The sequence below is a fragment of the Pieris rapae genome, chromosome 16, assembly GCF_905147795.1.
Source record: "Pieris rapae chromosome 16, ilPieRapa1.1, whole genome shotgun sequence".
In the NCBI taxonomy this organism is placed as follows: Eukaryota; Metazoa; Arthropoda; class Insecta; order Lepidoptera; family Pieridae; genus Pieris; species Pieris rapae.
The window spans coordinates 3904583-3923323 of record NC_059524.1 but is presented as its reverse complement, the minus strand read 5'-3'; the positions used below and the strand labels follow the sequence as shown (position 1 = coordinate 3923323).

The following is an 18741-nucleotide window of genomic DNA, read 5'->3' as shown; positions in this document are numbered from 1 at the left end:
TTTAATTTTTGCGAGTAATTCGATTCGCTTTAAAGTCACAAATTAAACGGACTTTCCACTGCCGTGTTCGAGAATTACAAATTACTATGACGATCCGTAACGGGTGTCGGACATATATCCCAATTATAACATATCAAATCGAGATGTTAAGTAACACTACGAAATAATTTTACTGCATATGCTATGGTACAAAATTTTAGTCGTATCCTTATCAATATACTGTCGGATTTTCTTTACTGAATATGCCGCAGAGCTCAGCCTATTCGAAAGTCTTTAAATTTAGAATAGCGAATATTGAAGTGTCATAAATAAAATTAAGACTATAATTTTATTTAGAGGTTCGATTAAGGCTCTCAAAATCTTCGATCAGCATTCGTACCGCAATCAGCGAAGGCATCTTTTATTCATGTTGGTAACATCGCGCAAATTGCAGGGCGGCCAACCTAATGCATTTCAACTGTTGCTAATAACCTGCCAATTTATCAAAATGCCTCCAGCGCATCGATCCCGGGCAGTTTTGATGTTACCTTGACTGACATTGTGTAAAAGGTGCCAATTAGAGCATATGGGCTTTTAAATTGTGATGATTAATCGGTTTTGGATTGCCAAAGCTTTGATATAGGATATATCAATTTGTTAGTCGATTACCAGTGAAAAAGCTTTACGTAGATAGACCAGAGTAACAAAGAAGCTTGCCTTGTATAGGGACGAGAGTGTTTTTGATCAACATTATACTATAAATATTTCATTGCCGCTACAAGCTTTAAGGTTGTATCTGTTTTGATTTTTTTTCTAAACAAGTAAGGTCACCGTTAACTTCTTGGATCTAAGGCAATTGTCATTGTTTTCTTCACCGTACATTTTAAAAAGAAAATTCCTAGAACCGATCTTGTCTATCATCCCTAGAAAATGTGCCTTCAATAGGTGAAATGGCCTTAAATCATCTAGGTAGGTCAGCAGTGACTAAGCGTCAACATATATACCTATTATTCCGATTAATAAATCATCTTTTACTTATTGATTGGAGAGAACGAGAATATATATAAAACAGGAAATTAACAACCATCATATCTGTTATCAAGAAAGCCTATCGGTGCACAGCCGGGAATCGAAGCCACTAGGCCAGCTCTCGCATAATATCTAATATCTAAGGTTAGATAGTAACGAACCTAAAACCTTTCTTAAACAAAACGCTCAGTCAATTATACCCAACGAATATTAATAATATTTTGTACAGGAGTAATCCATTTCCCCAAGCGTTAGTGACATTTAAATAACCTACAGTTTAATAAGCATTGGTAATTAACTTTCGTTTTATGAGAGCTTATAATTTATTCACGCCGCAAGCTCCTCTAAACAGTCTAGTAAATGTATTTAATTTGAAGCAACAGATGGCGCTACACTATTTTCTGAGTTAATTTGTCAATATTAAAATTTTGATGGATACCCATCAATATTAATACTAATAATAATAATCAATATTAATAATATTTTAAATATAATATTTTGCGTATGCACCGCTATAAAAAATATGACATATATTTTGTCTTTCAACTTAAATTTTGTTCCCTTTGTAGTAGAAACTCTTGGGCCGTGGGTGGTGGGCACTGGCGCTAATTAAAGAGTTAAGATGGCGCCTGGTGGATAGCACAGAAACCAAACTTTTCAAATTTGTTTTTATTGTATTTTATTTATTTTTATTATTACTATAAAGGTAAGGTAAATTGTAAATACTGCATAATTGTTTGTTATATTTAAAATAAAATCATAATATAATCCTATCAAATGATTTGTCGAATAAAATACATAAAATTCTTAGTTCTTATACTTTTTATCCGGTAAAGTAATAGGCATAAGGGTGCTACTCGTTTTGAAAGTTTGTATTATTTAAGATAATATGGAATTCATTTAGTAACTTGAAAATTGCGTTTTTAAAAATTGCTATGGGCTGTGTAACCTATAACCTATATGTGTATAACTAAACCTAATAAAACTTTACCTTAAATCATGAACTAATTTTTTTAGATTAATAAAACATAAATCCCTTTAACTTTTATAAATATTGACGCAATATTTTTGGTATGTTAAAAAGTATTCTCAAATGTCAACTCACCTATCAAAATCTGTCAATCTCGACGAATCTCGGAAGCCTTTAGCAAAGGGATTGGAGTCAATTTTAAGTTTCGTTATCAGCTGGTTCTGGTACGCCGTCACTGCTGTGAACACAGTTTCAGGGAAGACGAAGGTTCTGTGCTGTTCTCTTGATAGATCTGTGATGGGTCCACCTCCCTCCCTGATCTTCACCAAGTGGATTCGGGGCTGGTATCGATGCATCGAGTTTAACACGATCTGTGAAAGATGTTAAAAGGTTGTGTAATTTACGATTTTATTATTATATCTTAACAGATGCTACTGATAGAAAAGAACGACACAATGACGCCTACACCATTAATGTAAATAATAATTATAGGTACCTATACAGAATTTTCAATTTTATTATATAACTAAAGTATCTATCTATATAATATATATAGATACTTTAGTTTAGTTAAATAACCTCTTGTCAATCATTATTCCTGCAGTAATTAGAAAAAATATTGGTATATATTTGTGCCTATAGAAGATTCCGGCATAAAGTAACTAAATCAAAATAAACTAAATTAAATCAATAGTCAATATAGATAGATAGTAAATTTTGACACATTTGCTGGTATAAAACTAGTATTAAAACGCAGCCTTTTCATTACATACATTTTACTTAAACTATTACACACTTCGTATCATTAGAAAAATCAGCATATTTACGAGTAACTTTTACCCATATTAATTTAAACTAAAACAGTCTAACTTCTTTCAAATAAACTATGCTTCGTCTCTTTCTGACTAATTCTGTTTACACTCTGATAAAAGGAGACATACTATAGTTATTACAATGAAATTTTTTTCAGAGCCTGAACGCCTGCCTTAGCCTAAGATATCCTGATCTATTTTGTGTTCATTTGCTCTTTAGACAAGTGGGTGATAAACCTTCAGTATCTGTCACACGCCGTCACCCAGTTCAAAGGCATGCTGGTGTCCTCACGATGTTTACCTTCACCGTACGAGCAAGTGTTAAATGCGCACTTAGGTTTTCCATTGTGGTTCGAACCTACGACCTTAGGCTTCGCTCAGGCCATTAGGCCAACACTGGTCATCAGTAATGAAGATATTACGGCGAACAGTGACCGAAACATTCAAAGGGATAATAATGCTTTATTAAGTTTATAGCGTACAATATCTTATACAAGACAGATGTACGAAATGGCTCAACCGGCGCACCAATATGCAAATTTAGTCATTAGGTACACCGCAGACACGCATACGATTAGACAATTACTACAATATAGCAACATTGTATTTTATGGTATCATTACAAAGGCCAACGGACGAGGCATTGCATCTGAGTGTCGATAAATTTAATTACTGACGGCTGTTGCAATAATAAAATACTTATCCCGAAAAATTATTTGTTTATTGTATAGGCTATTTTCGTGTTAATATTTCATTCTGTTCATTTTTCAACTATACAATTGGTTTTGAACTCTGGTCCACATTAAGCAAATTGTACTAATAACTAATCTTAATTGTAAGTAGGTACTATGCGAAAAATACCATGATTTTGAAGCTTCAATGGTGTTGAGAAAATTCTTAGCTCAAACTTCCTAAAGCGTAAAATTCTTTATAGATTTTTACGATAATTTATTAATTCTTACGCTTAATTATGATTATTATAAGCAAGAAACATAATATGTATATACGAGTGCTAGGCTCACTATGACATGTTTAATGCCGTTTTGAATTGGTTGAACGCGCAAATATTGCGTATTTTAGACGGTAATTAAATAATTCCACAGCCTCATATTAATAGACTTCGTTAAATTGTACGCGGCTTCAGCAAGATAAGCAAACTCTTAGTTGTGTGTTTGTTTTTTTCTCTTATTCACCTTCTAACTTGCCTTCTTCTAGTGTACGTTGAGCAACAAATACTTTCTCTTCCCATGTGCGCCAGCCATATCCTTTTAAGTTTATTTATTAATGATTACATATGCTGAGTTATTCTTTTAATTATTATTTATTTAATAAATTCTCTTCTTCGTTCGCTATATATTCTGAAACTGGGCCCAAGTATTTTGCCCATTTTTAATTACGTTTAGTCGTACTTTAGAAACTTAATTCCCTTGTTAATTAATTCATTAAAATGCGTTATCTAGTACATAATGACAGGCGGCGTTCTCTCATTCACATTGTAATTAATTTGTTGTAGTCCTGATGTGATGGGCTGATAGTCGCCATGTCGGCAAATTGCTCTGACTTGCCGCTGATGATATAATTAATTTGACTACGTTATTAGGTAAAGTTAAAGTTAAGATCTATTGAGCGTAAAGATATAAATGTTTTTGTTCTAAAAAGCTGGTTGGTTTAGCCACAATAATCGTATATGTGAGCATATATTCTTAACAATAGATAAGCCTATAGTTTTATTTATTAATAAGGAAACATATCAGATTAATACAAGATGTGTAAATAAATATATGAATAAAATTGATCAAGGGGCTACAAGCTTCTTAGGTCCGGGCGTCAGATTTGTAGTATCGGTTGTAGGTATCTGTTTTGCAACGCACTCGCGAACTCTATGGCATTGAGAGTGCCCACGGGCGGCGGTGCCACTTAACATCAGGTGAGCCTCCTGCCAGTTTGCCCGCTGTTTAAAAAAAAAACAATTTAACAGGCAAGTAGATCAGCCTCCTTAACCTGACAGATGTTGTCAACTTTTTGTGTCTATGACATGCGTTTGATATGTTAAATACGCAAATAAAATAACTCAATTGGTGCATAGCCGGGGATCGAACATTCGACCTCAAGGATAATAGTGCAGTAATAGTAATTTACTAAGGTACTTTATAATTATACAACTCATTATTAAACAAATAAACATTTAGTGGTTCCAATGAATACACTAGAGTTAACGATAGATACTAAACGTTTTAAAGTAACGCGATGTGTTGCTACGTGCCAAAATTTAGAGCGTAATTGAGATTATTCGACTTCCACATAACCTTCGGTGAAATCAAAGATCCTGGGCGTGGCAGGCGTCATTAGCTCGCCTCTAATTTTCACACCTGCGCCGGGGCCTTAATGAATTACGTCTGAGGGACCAGCCCATGCTCTCCGATAATTACTACCTACAGATCTGATGATAACAATTCATTAGTTATCCGTTCCGTCCGTCTATCCGTCTATTTTGGGTTTCCATGCACAGATAACGATGTTTTATTTAATCATATAATGTATTTATTTATTTACAACGAAGTGTAAAAAAGACAGTTAATGTCGGTTCTTTCAAAATATTTGATAAAAAGGAGGCGACTGGCATTATCGCTTTGCAGCGATCTCTTCCAGGCAACCACTATGAGAAAAAACTTATGCACCAAGTAACACGTACATATTAAGATCTAAGTGTATTTTTTTAATTTTGTGTCCAGTAGGTAAATATACTAGTTACCTTGCTTTGTCAATAAATAAAATATTTCATTTTTATATTATATCGTGTTAAAGGACATATTATAATTGATTTCATTTCATCGTTATAATTATAATTCTGATGCAAAATAGGATTTAAGTCCAAATAACCTATCAATGTAGCCGTGAAAAAAAAAACACAGACAATAGGCATACCACAACTTCCGTGGTGCCAACTTTACAAGTCACCATTATTAGTGTTCAAATTAATGTTAGTAAAATCCGACATAATCTTTAAAATTAGATTACAAATACATATTCGGATAATTAATTGCTAATACAGCCTACGCGATCTATAAATTACCTTTGTCTTAACTAATAAATCAATACAGCAATAAATTAATGTCTAAATGGCAGTAGGTAGGTGTATCATTTTTTTATCACCTGCAACTAGTGCAATATTTTGAAAGCAAACAAGTCATCTATCGTGTTGATTTATGACTCAAGTCAAGAAGTGAATCAATGTGTCACAGATTATCCAATAAAAATATGAAGTTCTTAAAATAATCTTCATTGAATACGTGGGGTTATGGACAATTGTCTTGGATCTATGTTCGTTTATTGACAAAGTATTTAAGGTATCTTAAATGATAAATCAATCAAAGATTAAGAAGAAAATAAAGCTATATAAAAATAACATAAAATTATTATGTACCAAAACTAGACGCTTCTTTTATCACTTATATGTACTCTATGATTTCTACACAATATTTGAAAAATCAACATTTTTTACCGCGATATGGGAATTTTTCTTTTTGTTAAAGATTACAAATTGATTTGAGCTTTTTTCTTATTTCAAATTATATTTCCCGCCAATAAAATCGAATTAAGATTAGATATAATATACAAACAGCCAGCTATTGAAAACACCAAATCTAAAAATGTTATGTATAATAAATTATTTGTGCTTTTTAAAAATCGAATCCCAGTCTCGCCACAGCTGCGTTGTTGAACGTGCTTAGTATTCCTAACCCCGTCTAGTCTACTGAGGCGTGAGACACGCACCGCATGGAAGCCGCGCCCCCAACTAACGAGCAAAGGATATTAATCTTTAATATCTAAGAGGTAAGATAATATATGGCCTGCAAGTGAGAGCGATGGCAGATTATAGTTGCGGTGGGGAGGCGTTGGGTAGTCCGTTGGGACGAGGGGAATGGTTTACGGAGGGGGACAGATGCTTAGCGAGCGTTGAACGGGACGGACGTTATTACAAGTTAAGGACTTTGCTTTTAATATTATAAGTGTATTTTATTCAACATTAAATATCGATATTATTTGCAGAGATAATTCTTGCTACTGTATGCGTTGAAATTATATTTACATACAAAGTTTTGTATCAAGTTATTGCTCTTGTACCGACCGGACTTTGACCTCAAATCAAAGATTATATTTTATGATTCTCGGCTATTGAAAACAGCGTAAATTGTACAATTTGTACGAGTTATGTTGTCGTTAAATTGGATGTTTCGTGATGTGTTGGCTTAAGAGAACAAAACAGTGAGATGTCATCCCGGTGAACCGGTTGATATAAGCCTTGTCGATATTTCGATTAGCGCGCGAGGCCTGGGATTACGGCGGATTGTCGCCTCCGTGGCGCACCGACAAATTGCCTCATTTGTACACCTACCGCCGCCATATCCCTATACATTTTGCTTTATTTACGCGAGTCTAATTAAAGAGTTCAATCAAGACTTTGTAGACTTAGTTGATTTTTTTTAAAGAGTTTGTTATATGACTCGAGCGTTTTTAATGATTTCTTAAATTTATATATGCGTTTCGTGATCATTTGCTGTTTCTAATAGGCGATGATATTAGTAGAGACGATGTTTATCTATCACCGTATGAGCGAAAGTTAAATATACACACGAATAGTCCTCAAGAATGGGAGTTTCACAGGGAAGCCACCAGGCGATCACTGCTCAAACTGCTGTTTCTTTACTCATAGTATTATGTTTTTTTTTATGTAGGATAATTGGTGTGGATATTATTTTGGAGTTCTATCGAATTAGTAGTAACTGTTAAGATAGAACAATGTAGTGTAATAAAAAAATAAAAAATATATACATATAAAGTGTCTTTATCTATACATAAAAAGAGAAAAGATTAACTAAGTATTGTACATTTTGTTACCTCAATTTTTTTTACAATTTGAATACTCAATTGTTTATGAGTAAAGTTTTTCATTGTTACCATATAAGTATCATACGACGGAAACGAAATGAGCAATTTCTATATTTCACTGAGTAATTTTAATTTTCTCATTATTTTATGACATTAATTAAGCATCTCTTCATTCCCACGTACAAGTAAATGATCATTGGTTGAAATTAATTTGTTTGTTTGCCGCCGGCGAAATCGATCAATGTAGGAACCCACCCGACTTGGAGTAACTGTATATTAAACTAACATTTTAAATTCACCAGGAACTTTTCATAGTTCGAATCGATTTCTAGGTTATATGAACTGCGTCACGGCACAGTTTTTAACATTTCCGTTATGGTTCAGGGATATTGTAGATATAGTTTCTACGTCATTACATAAAAAAATATATCCTCTTTATCGCGGAAGTGTTGTGGCTGAAACTGGAGATACAAAAGAAGACATTGCTTTACGCAAGGCCAAGGCCCGTGCAACCTTCGCACAACTTCGGCCTGTATAGCAGTCAGTAGTCATAGATATTGACGCGTTTAGTCAGGGTTAAAATGTTCAGATCCAATTTGACACGAAATTAACGACACTCGCACCGGCTCCAAGTCTTCATCAACTGCTATCTTTGCCGCATTTGGGGGGGAGACCGAGAAGATCTCTATCCAGCAGGACAAGTGACGTAAGTGTTAATGGAAAGGCTGTACACTAAAAAGAGATTCCAATAATATCCCCATCCTCTCACCACCACTTAACCCTTAAGTAACCAACTGCCCTGAAGTATCTCCAAACAAATAAGACATGCCTGCTGTTCAATTGCTCTACATAAAAAACTTTAAAATAGTACTGAAAAATATATGTTATCCATGGCTTTGCAGAAAAAACGGTTAAATTGCATTGAAAATATGCGCATATTACATTTAAAATAATCATTAAAATCTCTCTATGTCAAAACTATCTTTTAATCATATAACTGTGTTTAACATTGATTAATACAAGTTAATACGAATCTATTACAAAATGATTTATTGATCACAAAAACAAATATTGATATTTAATAAATGGAGATTAATAAATTGTTCTTTAAATATTCATCTCGTTCTCTAAAGCTGGGCTTCGAAGCCTTTGGTCGTTACTAAGTATAACGTAAATAACTTACCTGACTTATCTTGGGTTGTTATTAATTGGTTTGAACTTAGGAATTAAGTAATAAAATAGTGAGTGTAAAATGACGACTATGCTTTTACTTCAAAGAATATTTAATAATGATTTATTTGCATGGCACATAATTGTTATGGTGGTACAATATAAAAATAGCATATTCTGTGCAACCATAATGTGTAAATTTGACTTAAAAGTAATTTGACATATAATATGAGTATGATATCATCCTTCATCTATATTTGTAGTGATAAAATATCACATTATTAAAAAGTATTATTACGTTATCATATTTATATTAAAATGCTTCACGCAAACAATAAATAATAAAATAACACATTTTTCTCTCTAGTAGAAGAATGTTTGAATGTTTGTTTGTTTGAGATAAGTTATTATAAACCTTGATTGCCATACAAAAGGTATTTTTCCTTTACAATTGCAAATTCGTTTTTGGTACAGAAAATTTCTCCCGATGTCTACTTCGAGATATACATTCCCGTATACTTAAAATATTTATGTTTTTGAGAACGAATGATAACGTATAAAATATAAGTCTCAGAATATCCACTTGAGCACTGTCAATATGTCAAAGTTCAAATGTCAATGATGTGATAGTTCTTAAAACCTTAAGAATACATTGTATTTAAGTCGAAATAAGGCTTGTTTCACCTAGCCTAGCTGCTTCAGCGTGCGACTCTCATCCGTGAGTTCATAGGCTGTGCAACAAAGGACTTTATATCTATGTGCGCATTTAATCTCGAACGGTGAAGGAAAAAATCGTGAGGAAACCAACTTCAAGTTGGTTCCTGTCCAAGGAAATCGATGATGTGTGTCAGGCACAGGAGGCTTATCACCTGATACAGAAATCTAAAGCTCAGACTTACCAAGGTTGTAACGCCACTGGTTTTGTTTTGCTTAAAATATAGTTGGACGTAACTACTCTCGTTTTCCTTGTCAGTAAAAAGGTACACAGCGTCCTTCAAGACTCTTTGTTTGAAGAAGTGAATTCATAAGAAAGGTTGAGGAGCCCTGACTTACACACTTAAATAATGAATTTATGCAAACAGCGTGTCAGTTATGAGATGTCAACAGACGTGGGCGATGAACACTCAGGCCGAATGAGTTCATTTTAATATTTTTTATGGCAGGATTATTTAAATATAATCTGTAATTAATTTAATTGCAAATTAGTTTAAAGTCTGCTAAGGTAGCTGCTGCCGATTCTGAAACGATAATTTTTCAAAGTATCCAAAAATCGAATCACTAATAACATTGATAATGGCAAGTAGTTAGACTATAGTGGTACCTAATTTCAAAAAAGCTCTTAATAAAACATTGTGAGGTAGCCTTTGATCCAGTAGACGGTGTGTGTCAGGCACATGTGGCTGATACTTGCCTCTTACAAGAACAAATGACCACGAAATGGATACACAAATCTGAAACCCAGATCTATAAGGTTTAACGCCTCTGTATTTTTGAGTTGACACTGGTTTATGTCCCCAATAGTTGACCGATTAACAGCTAGAACCCTTGAAGGTGGTCTAAAAATTTATAACATAATTCCATAACTCCAACTTAACGAAGAGATATGAGGTATTAAAACGTTTCTTGGAGTTTTCATTTATCCGTTGGGCGATAATAACTTTTTATTGTAAACATATAATGCATTATGATTGTGTGATATTTATTTAGATGAGTTTGTTTTGTTAAATGTGTTCGATTATAGAATAAATACTTCTTATTCTTGCGAAAGCTACTTTTATATTAGCTGAATTGAAATTTATTAAAGTAATATTTAAATATTAACAGGTTTTAATTGATTTTTTATAGGTTCAATTATTTTTTATTGAACTTGCGCAAATATTTAATGATACCGCCCATATACATATACACTGGAGGCTCGCAAATGGTCGGGCGGCCTTTCAAGACTTAGAAATTGAAAAAAATCTTGAAGGACTTTAATTCTTATTGGTTCGGATATACTTCACTGAATTCGTGTTTCACAAACTTCGAAATGATTAATTTACGAGTCTCTATGATAAAAAATCAAAACGTTGACCGTTGTGTGGAGATAATAAAGTCTTGGTGACTTTTGATGAGAGACAAAACCGTTTTGATAAGCTTCCGTAAGCTCATTGCTTGCATTATTGTCGCATGATTTTTATAGGAGTATAATGAAAGAAGTATATTTTTACATTTTTTTTCAAAGCAAAACATAACGCGTTTGTTTGTTTGTGATAAGTCAATTGTCACAAACATGTCATTTTGCTCTGTATCTAATATATTTTCAGATTATTTTGAAAAATGTGTCATATATTTTAAAATAAAACCAATACCACCAATAAAACCAGAGAGTTCACATTACTAAGAATAATGAAAGAAGTCATATATAAGTGTAAGAAACATCGCCTCGGACAACGGAAAGACCATTATCGCGTGATTAATACACGACCTGGTATCACTGAACACGGTATAAATCTTCCATACATTAGCATACAATGAAACTACTAGAACCAAATTCCTTCGACGACAAGAACAAGTAAATATTGACATTCATCATTTTGTATTAATGACATTGAGAGTACGGAGGAATCCCATATTTGTTGAGTATTATCTGTATAGCTAATTGTTTAAGAGAAGAATTGACATAACAGTGATATCACTTAACATCAGGTGAGCCTCCTGCCCGTTTGCTTCTGTTCTATAAAAAAAAACAGAATTAAATTAACAGAAGATTCACCTACACTCCGCTGTTCCGCTGAGATCCAAAAGTTTGGCCTCCGAAATGAGGTTCCTCCAGCGCTCCAATTCCTTTGCGACCAGCGGAGTGAGTGTAAGTGTGTGAGAAGAATCACCGACTCCCTCCACTGGCTGTGCGACCTAAATAGTATCTTGGCATCCGAAATGAGAATCGTCCGGCGCTGACCTTTGCTATCAGCGGAGAGAATGAGAGTGAGTGTAAGTGTGTGAGAGGAACCACCGACTTACTCCGCTGGTTTTGTGACCCAAAAAGTATCTTGGCATCCGAAATGAGAATCGTCCGGCGCTGTCCTTTGCTGGTGGAGAGAATGAGAAGAAGAGTGATTGAGAAGAATTACCGATCCAAAAAAAATCCCGCGTCCATGTTTTCGATTTCCACTTATGTTGTTATATCTTCAATTCCCTGGCAAACAATAATTCTTTCGGATTTCACAGCAGGCAAAAAAATATTACAGGACTTCAAATAAAATCTCACTAACAATATGCAATAACTCTGTCTTTCAATACTTCAATTAACTTCGCTCATAAAAATATAGATACGATTCTCGAAGCGGACATGTTTGCCTAGAAACGATTTCTATCGGCAATAATTATCAGGTAAGAGTGATTTGCAGCCGAGTTTTTAGTTGCTAAGTAACGAGAGAAACGTTTTCCTGTGGAGCATCGTAAAATGTTGGATTTAGTGATCGCGCGCCGGCTGTGGAGGTGACAGCCTACAGCTCGTAAACATGGCGCTCAAAACAAATATGTATAAGTTAATAATTTTCTTAATGTGTTAAGTCAGAGTTTTACTGAATTTCTTTTTACTTAATCTTGCCTATATTCTTAGTTTCTTGCTGTGGTTTTTTAGTTGATCAGTGCTATTTTGGGTTTAAGCCATTCTCGGAATGTGGGTTTTCTCGTACTACTGTGATCTTCGTACTAAACAAATTAAATTCTTACGCAGTTGAACATGAAAGCACGGCTTGATAAGCCGTCAATACTAGTTAAACTGTTACTCTTGTGCGATCAAGAAGTGGATTTGTTAGCGCTTTTTTTTGGTGTCACATCGAGAACAACACTTTTTTAATCTCAAATTTTCCATTTTTTTTTTAACTGGTCGACGAACTTTTCATACTGATTACCACAAAAATTAGCGTTTAAAAAAATGTGAAATCTATTGTTTATAGTAAAAACGTTTCACTTAGAATTAACCTTCGTTTAATTGATTTGAAGTCTTATTTGAATTGAAGTTGTGCCGAAGGTAGCTTCACTATTATTCAAAACTCCGTAAAATGATTTTTGGAATATTTTTTCATTATTCATATTCAACTATTCATCTCTATTTCCTAGGGTTAAAAATAAGTGTCCAACGTCATTATTATCCATCTCACTATTAAAGCTATCTTTAATACATAGCAATTTCAGAGGCATAAAGTCGAATGGGTACAAATTGGTGTATTCGAGTTACTCCTAGGCATTAGGTGTTATTAGGCTCCATTTCATTTTTAAATAATATGACTTTACACCTTTAGTTGTGCTTAATAATAAGCTATATGAAACCTTGGTAGTTCATACATTACTCTTCGTGCCCGAGAGATACTTTGTTGGCTGGATTTTATCGACAAGAAAGTAATTTCACTTACATTATTAGACAACTTTTGTTTGTAGCGAATACATTTTAACATATTCTGTTATTGCGTGCTTATAGTTCAAGTATTATATATATTAGTATTAAAGAGTATTTTTACTTTTGCTTTGGAGTTGGAGGCGATTAAAAATTGGTACTTGTATTCCTCCAACTTCGATTTTGAACTCTTGGGCCGTGGTGGTGGGCACTGGCGCTAATTAAAGAGTTAAGTTGGTGCCTGGTGGATAGTACCGGTGACCCCAGAGATGCTGCTTTCCTTGCTCAACGAATAAGTGTCGCAATACAGCGAAGAAATGCTGCCAGCGTTAAAGGTAGGCCATATAGACCAAACTTTTCTAAATTATTTTGATTTCCTTTTAATTAATTTTTAATAACTTTATTTTTACTATGTATGTTATAATACTTTTATTATTACTATGTATGTCAAGAAAATTTAAATACTGTTTGATTGTTATATTTAGTTACATGCAATGTGACTAAGTAGTATGACAGATCCCAGACCTTGGAAGATCTATTTTCCAAGTATCTACTAAAATGAATTATTTTACGTATAGTCCAACGTACTGACAAATAAAAATCTTCATGAAGAATTAGAAACGTCAAATTGGAACTACTATATAATAACATTAACATTGTCTTGGCCTCTCATTTCGATAAATACTTTTTTGGGTCGCTGAGTAGGTAAGTGAGTGATGAAGATTCCGAAAGATCACGAAATCATTATTCTAATCCAGAACTATTGTTGTTATAAACGAAATAACAGTCGCAAATATAAACATCTTTGTTTATACAGTAATAATCGAAGGTTTAACTACATTAAGTGCGTTTGCACCTGTTATAACATTCGTTATGATTTACTGCGCTAACCACGGCACACCCGCGCACATTAATTTTGTTTACAACTCTTAATTATGACAGTAATATCCGAATTTTAATCTAATTTCCAAAAACTTTCTATGAGAAAAAGTTTTGCATAATTCTAAATTATTACCCAAACACACCGTTTCTATTATAAAATTATGTTGCCTATTAAAAGTTTTACGTCTTGTTAGATACTTGTGTTTGTAACAGTTATTATTATTCCAATTGACTTACACACCATTTTTAACTCCAACTTCTTCAATACAAAGAATCATCTCATGAGTTGAGTGCTGCGATAGGAAGTTAGTGAAACTTCCTCGCAATCGAGTGGCCCGCAATATCGCCCGCAATGTGTATCTCAGCTATAACATTTAAGTCTCTGATTGTCCTCCTTATAACATGTGTGTTGTAAAATAAACATAGCTTAAATTAGAGATTTGGAGCCAATTTGCATTATATATACAGGTTGTAACAACAAAAGTCTTGTCACCGAATCTTATCAAAAGTATGTGAGGATAACTTAGAAATAGTATCGGCGTACCAAATCAAGTAATTTATTTGATTTCGTGTGCTTTTCAACGATTGAAAATGAATAATTCTGTGCAGGAAAATTATGAGAAAATTTCATAATTTGTACAAAGCTGGATTTTGTCGATAAGAATACAATATCGATACTAACGTCATCAAACAGTGCAGCACTAGACTAAGTCATATGTTTTTTATATAGTTTGTCTATTCAATAATAGAGGTCACTAAAAGCATTAATGGCAATTAAAAACTCTTTTAAAATTATGAGAATGTTCTAAATGTGAAATGGGTCGAGACTTGAAAAAGGAACTATGGAACGTTTTGAAAACATATAAATAGCGCTCGAGAACCCTATTCGTCGCTCAGTAAAACATCGGACTCCAATAGTACAGGAACATAAGAAGAGGATACCCAGAGGGGAGAAACCATAGCAGAACACAATCCCAGCATATATAGTAAATGTGTATTATATTATTATAAGAATTGTTATGCACAAATTCTGATAAATTTTTATCCCAGCAATTACTATTGAAATGACTAACTGTTTCTTGTTTGCGTTTTTAATTACTGTTGATATTTTTACGCCGTTAACGTACACGAACATGAAGGTCATAAAAACAAACGCGGACAGGTGATTTCAGTAATATAAATTAATAAAGTTGCATCCTGCGGCGATGCCTTCCTATTAAATACACCACGGGAGCAAACATCGCCGCTCATTATAATCACCTACAACCATTTTATGGATCTCATTTAGTCTCAAAAACTTTGTTAGTGTCTTAGACGATAGAAGTTCTCATTTGATATTAAAGTGTCATGGAATTTTCAGATTCTTGGAATTCATTCCATAAAACGAGCCGTAGCTATTACTACTACATCAAAAGATCTATCAATGTATAGGGTTTAAAGGAATATGTTTTCATAGGTATCTGTATAAAATTAAAGTAATAGAAACTATTTTTGTAAAATGGTGAAAAGCAAGGAGTGTTGGATGACTCTCATATCTTAGAGTATTATGAAAATCAATTTCTTTATTCAATAAATATTCTTTTGGAAATCAAATATTTCCGGAAAACTATGAAGCTCCAAATTCCTATGAATGACAAAATATATTTTTGGGATATTATATTATTTAATGATGCAATAAGTTTAATAATTAAACATTTGACTTGAGATTTGCTCGCATCATAAAATACTGTCCTATCAGACACTGTCCTATCTATAAATTTTAAATTAATAATGGTAAAATTATTAAAAATTTAAATTAAACAAAACGTATTTATTATTGTAATGCCCATAGATCATAATATATATTTATTATTCAATGGTATTTTCTGCGGCTATTCTATCAATTCCTGACAGTTACGTAAAGTAAATATCTTCCGAAAGTTTTCCTAAATATTCTAATAATCGGCTCAATTTCCTTGATATTCTATTTCAATAAACCTTCACCTGACAATAATAAACACGACAAATAAAAACCAAAATTATTGTATCCGTTCACACGTGAACCAATGATAATATAGATATTTATAGATTTACCACTTTATACTAGATAAACGATTATTTAAATAACTTCAAGAAAAACATAAGCCTCTATTAACATAACTAGCTAGAGTGCAATCTACAAATTAAAATTTTATGTTAATTTTGGGAAATACGTTTTTAATTACAGACGCAACGGTATACTTGTAATTTTAACAATATTCATTAGACTCAAAGAGCCGTTCATTAATCATTAACATTCTAACAAGTAGCAATTTACTATTAAATGGTATTTTCAGTTTCAAAAGTTTCACACACCATTTGTATGAAATGTCGATTAATAGAAAAGCACGCAAGGCGATTATAATGAAGTGTATGAAATGAATTAATATGGAGAATTTTGTATTCATACCGATAACAATGTTTTGATATCAATTAAAATAAAATAAAAAAATAAATGAGTGGCGCTACAACCTAGGCCTCAGATTTCTGAATATGTTTCATGATAATTTCTCGTCGTCGACTTTTTTTGGGTCTAAGACATATCGGTTTCCTCACGATGTTTTCCTTCACCATTCGAGCAAATGTTAAATGCGCACATAGAAATAATAATAAATATGCACAGCTCGGGATCGAACCTACGACCTCAGGTATGAGAGTCGCACGCTGTCGCCACTAAGCCAGCACTGCTCCTTTGATATCTAGCGTGTTTTTATCCCTTGATGAGTTTTTGAAATCCTATTAGTCCGCTATTTATCGGTTATTTCTGCACATAGAAAAAAAAAACAGAGTATTGCCAGGTCTTTATGTCGACCAGCCTGCCGAGTAGGTTAATCTACTTTTTAAATAGAACATGTGTAAAAGATTGAAAACATACTTAAAATCTTCTCAATAATTAAAAAAAAAGTTTTTCTAAACAATTGTATTCATTTAAAAGGCATTAATTTACTTGATAACTAGATATAACGTCAATACGTCACTTAATTTTATCGTAAATAAATTTGGATGAAATATTCGTCTTTTTTGCCTGATCCTTGGCCCTTTCAACTGCAGCCCCCTATAGTACTAATCTGTGGCTTTCTACAAACGCTAATAAAATTATTCAGCACTATTCATAGAATTAAGTTACAAGGCTTGAATGCTATTTTTATTGGAAGACTGAGGTTGATTAATTCGTCGGTTTCATGGACTTTTTGTTCCACAATTAGGCACGATATACACGCATAGGTTGCGTGGAAATCGAACGCGTTTGCGAGCGACCTACGTTATTTCCGGGTGTAAATTTATTGCTCATTACAGTAAAAACCAAAAATTTTACATTAAAATGCTAATAATACAATCTTGAGGTATTTCAATTAAGTAAATTTAATTTGTGCCATAACGTGGATAAGATCTTATGGAAAGCTAATTAGGGATAGTTTTTCGTCAGTTGGTCCATCCATCATGGGGCCACGCCCTACCGGTTCCACTAGGCTGCTCTTTGCTCTCTCGCACTGTTTACTATTACTTTTTACAATTAGTAAGCTAATTACAGCCTTCGGGTTGCGTTTTAAATTGAAATAAGTAGAAATTAATAGCTGTCTGTGTCTAGAAGGTTGTATATATAGGTTACCTCAATCAGGAAAATTAGTATGAGGTATGAAATAAATTATTGCATTTCTTCTTTCATGCAATGAAGTGTAATTAACTCTATAACATTATATATACCATTTCGATTCATTTTTCAAGCAAAGGGTAAAAGTTTGAAATTGTTATTACGAACGAAGAAATTATTTATAGAAATTCCATTCGGAAGATATAAAAAATTGTGGAAATTAAAAACTATACTAGTATGTTCTTAGTAATTTCTCTATTCGTTAGTTTTTATATGCATTTATTTTAAGCGATAATAAGAAAATAAAAAAAAACTTATGCAACAGCGCTGATGCTACTCAGATTGACCTTTTATACGAGAAACATTCGAATAAATAAACAATTCTGACAAGTAACAAAACGATATTATAAACAAACAGTTGTGTGATAATCAATTACTACCAATCTATCCATTTAATGTGGATAAAGATTTCGTATAGTAGTGTATGCGGTAGGGGTCTATTAACACTGGTCGTGTGATGCCATTTGATTGCACCTGCGCAGGTATGCTAAGCCGGCTGTCATATGACATGTGCGATCGTTGGCTCTCATTATGCTACCCGAGGTGTCCGCGATGCAAGTAATTTCAGGTAATTCTATTAAATTGCCCAAAGCTATGTACTATCGGCAAATTCTGACGCTTTTTTATCCCAGAACAGGGTAACTTCTCTCTGTTTTTTTTTTATAATTTTAACTCTACTCCCCTGCCATAGTGTCCAGGGACTTTACATATCACACTTTTTTTTTTCAACAAACAAAAAATAAATTCATTTCACTGCTACTATTAGTGAAATAGTGTATTGGAAACTTCTCTCTGTTTAGGACAAGTTACTTGAAGTAGGCTACTTTATAAGACAAGTAATTTTGATCGGCTTTTAATGATGTTTTGATACTGATGTCACGACTATTGACGGGACGAGTTCGCTTTTGAAGTAACAGACTTCATTTGTTCCTTAAGGACCTATCCCCGGTCGCTTCAA

General features: G+C 33.3%; 1 protein-coding gene across 1 annotated transcript in view; it reads right to left on the bottom strand.

The window, feature by feature from the left end:
- LOC110998081 (T-box transcription factor TBX20-like) overlaps window positions 1-18741 on the bottom strand; it is a 68864-nt gene that overhangs the window by 10799 nt on the left and 39324 nt on the right. Inside the window, exon 5 of the mRNA XM_045631752.1 lies at window positions 2114-2349. Coding sequence (XP_045487708.1) covers window positions 2114-2349 — 236 coding nt within the window. The remainder of the gene's footprint in view (window positions 1-2113; window positions 2350-18741) is intronic.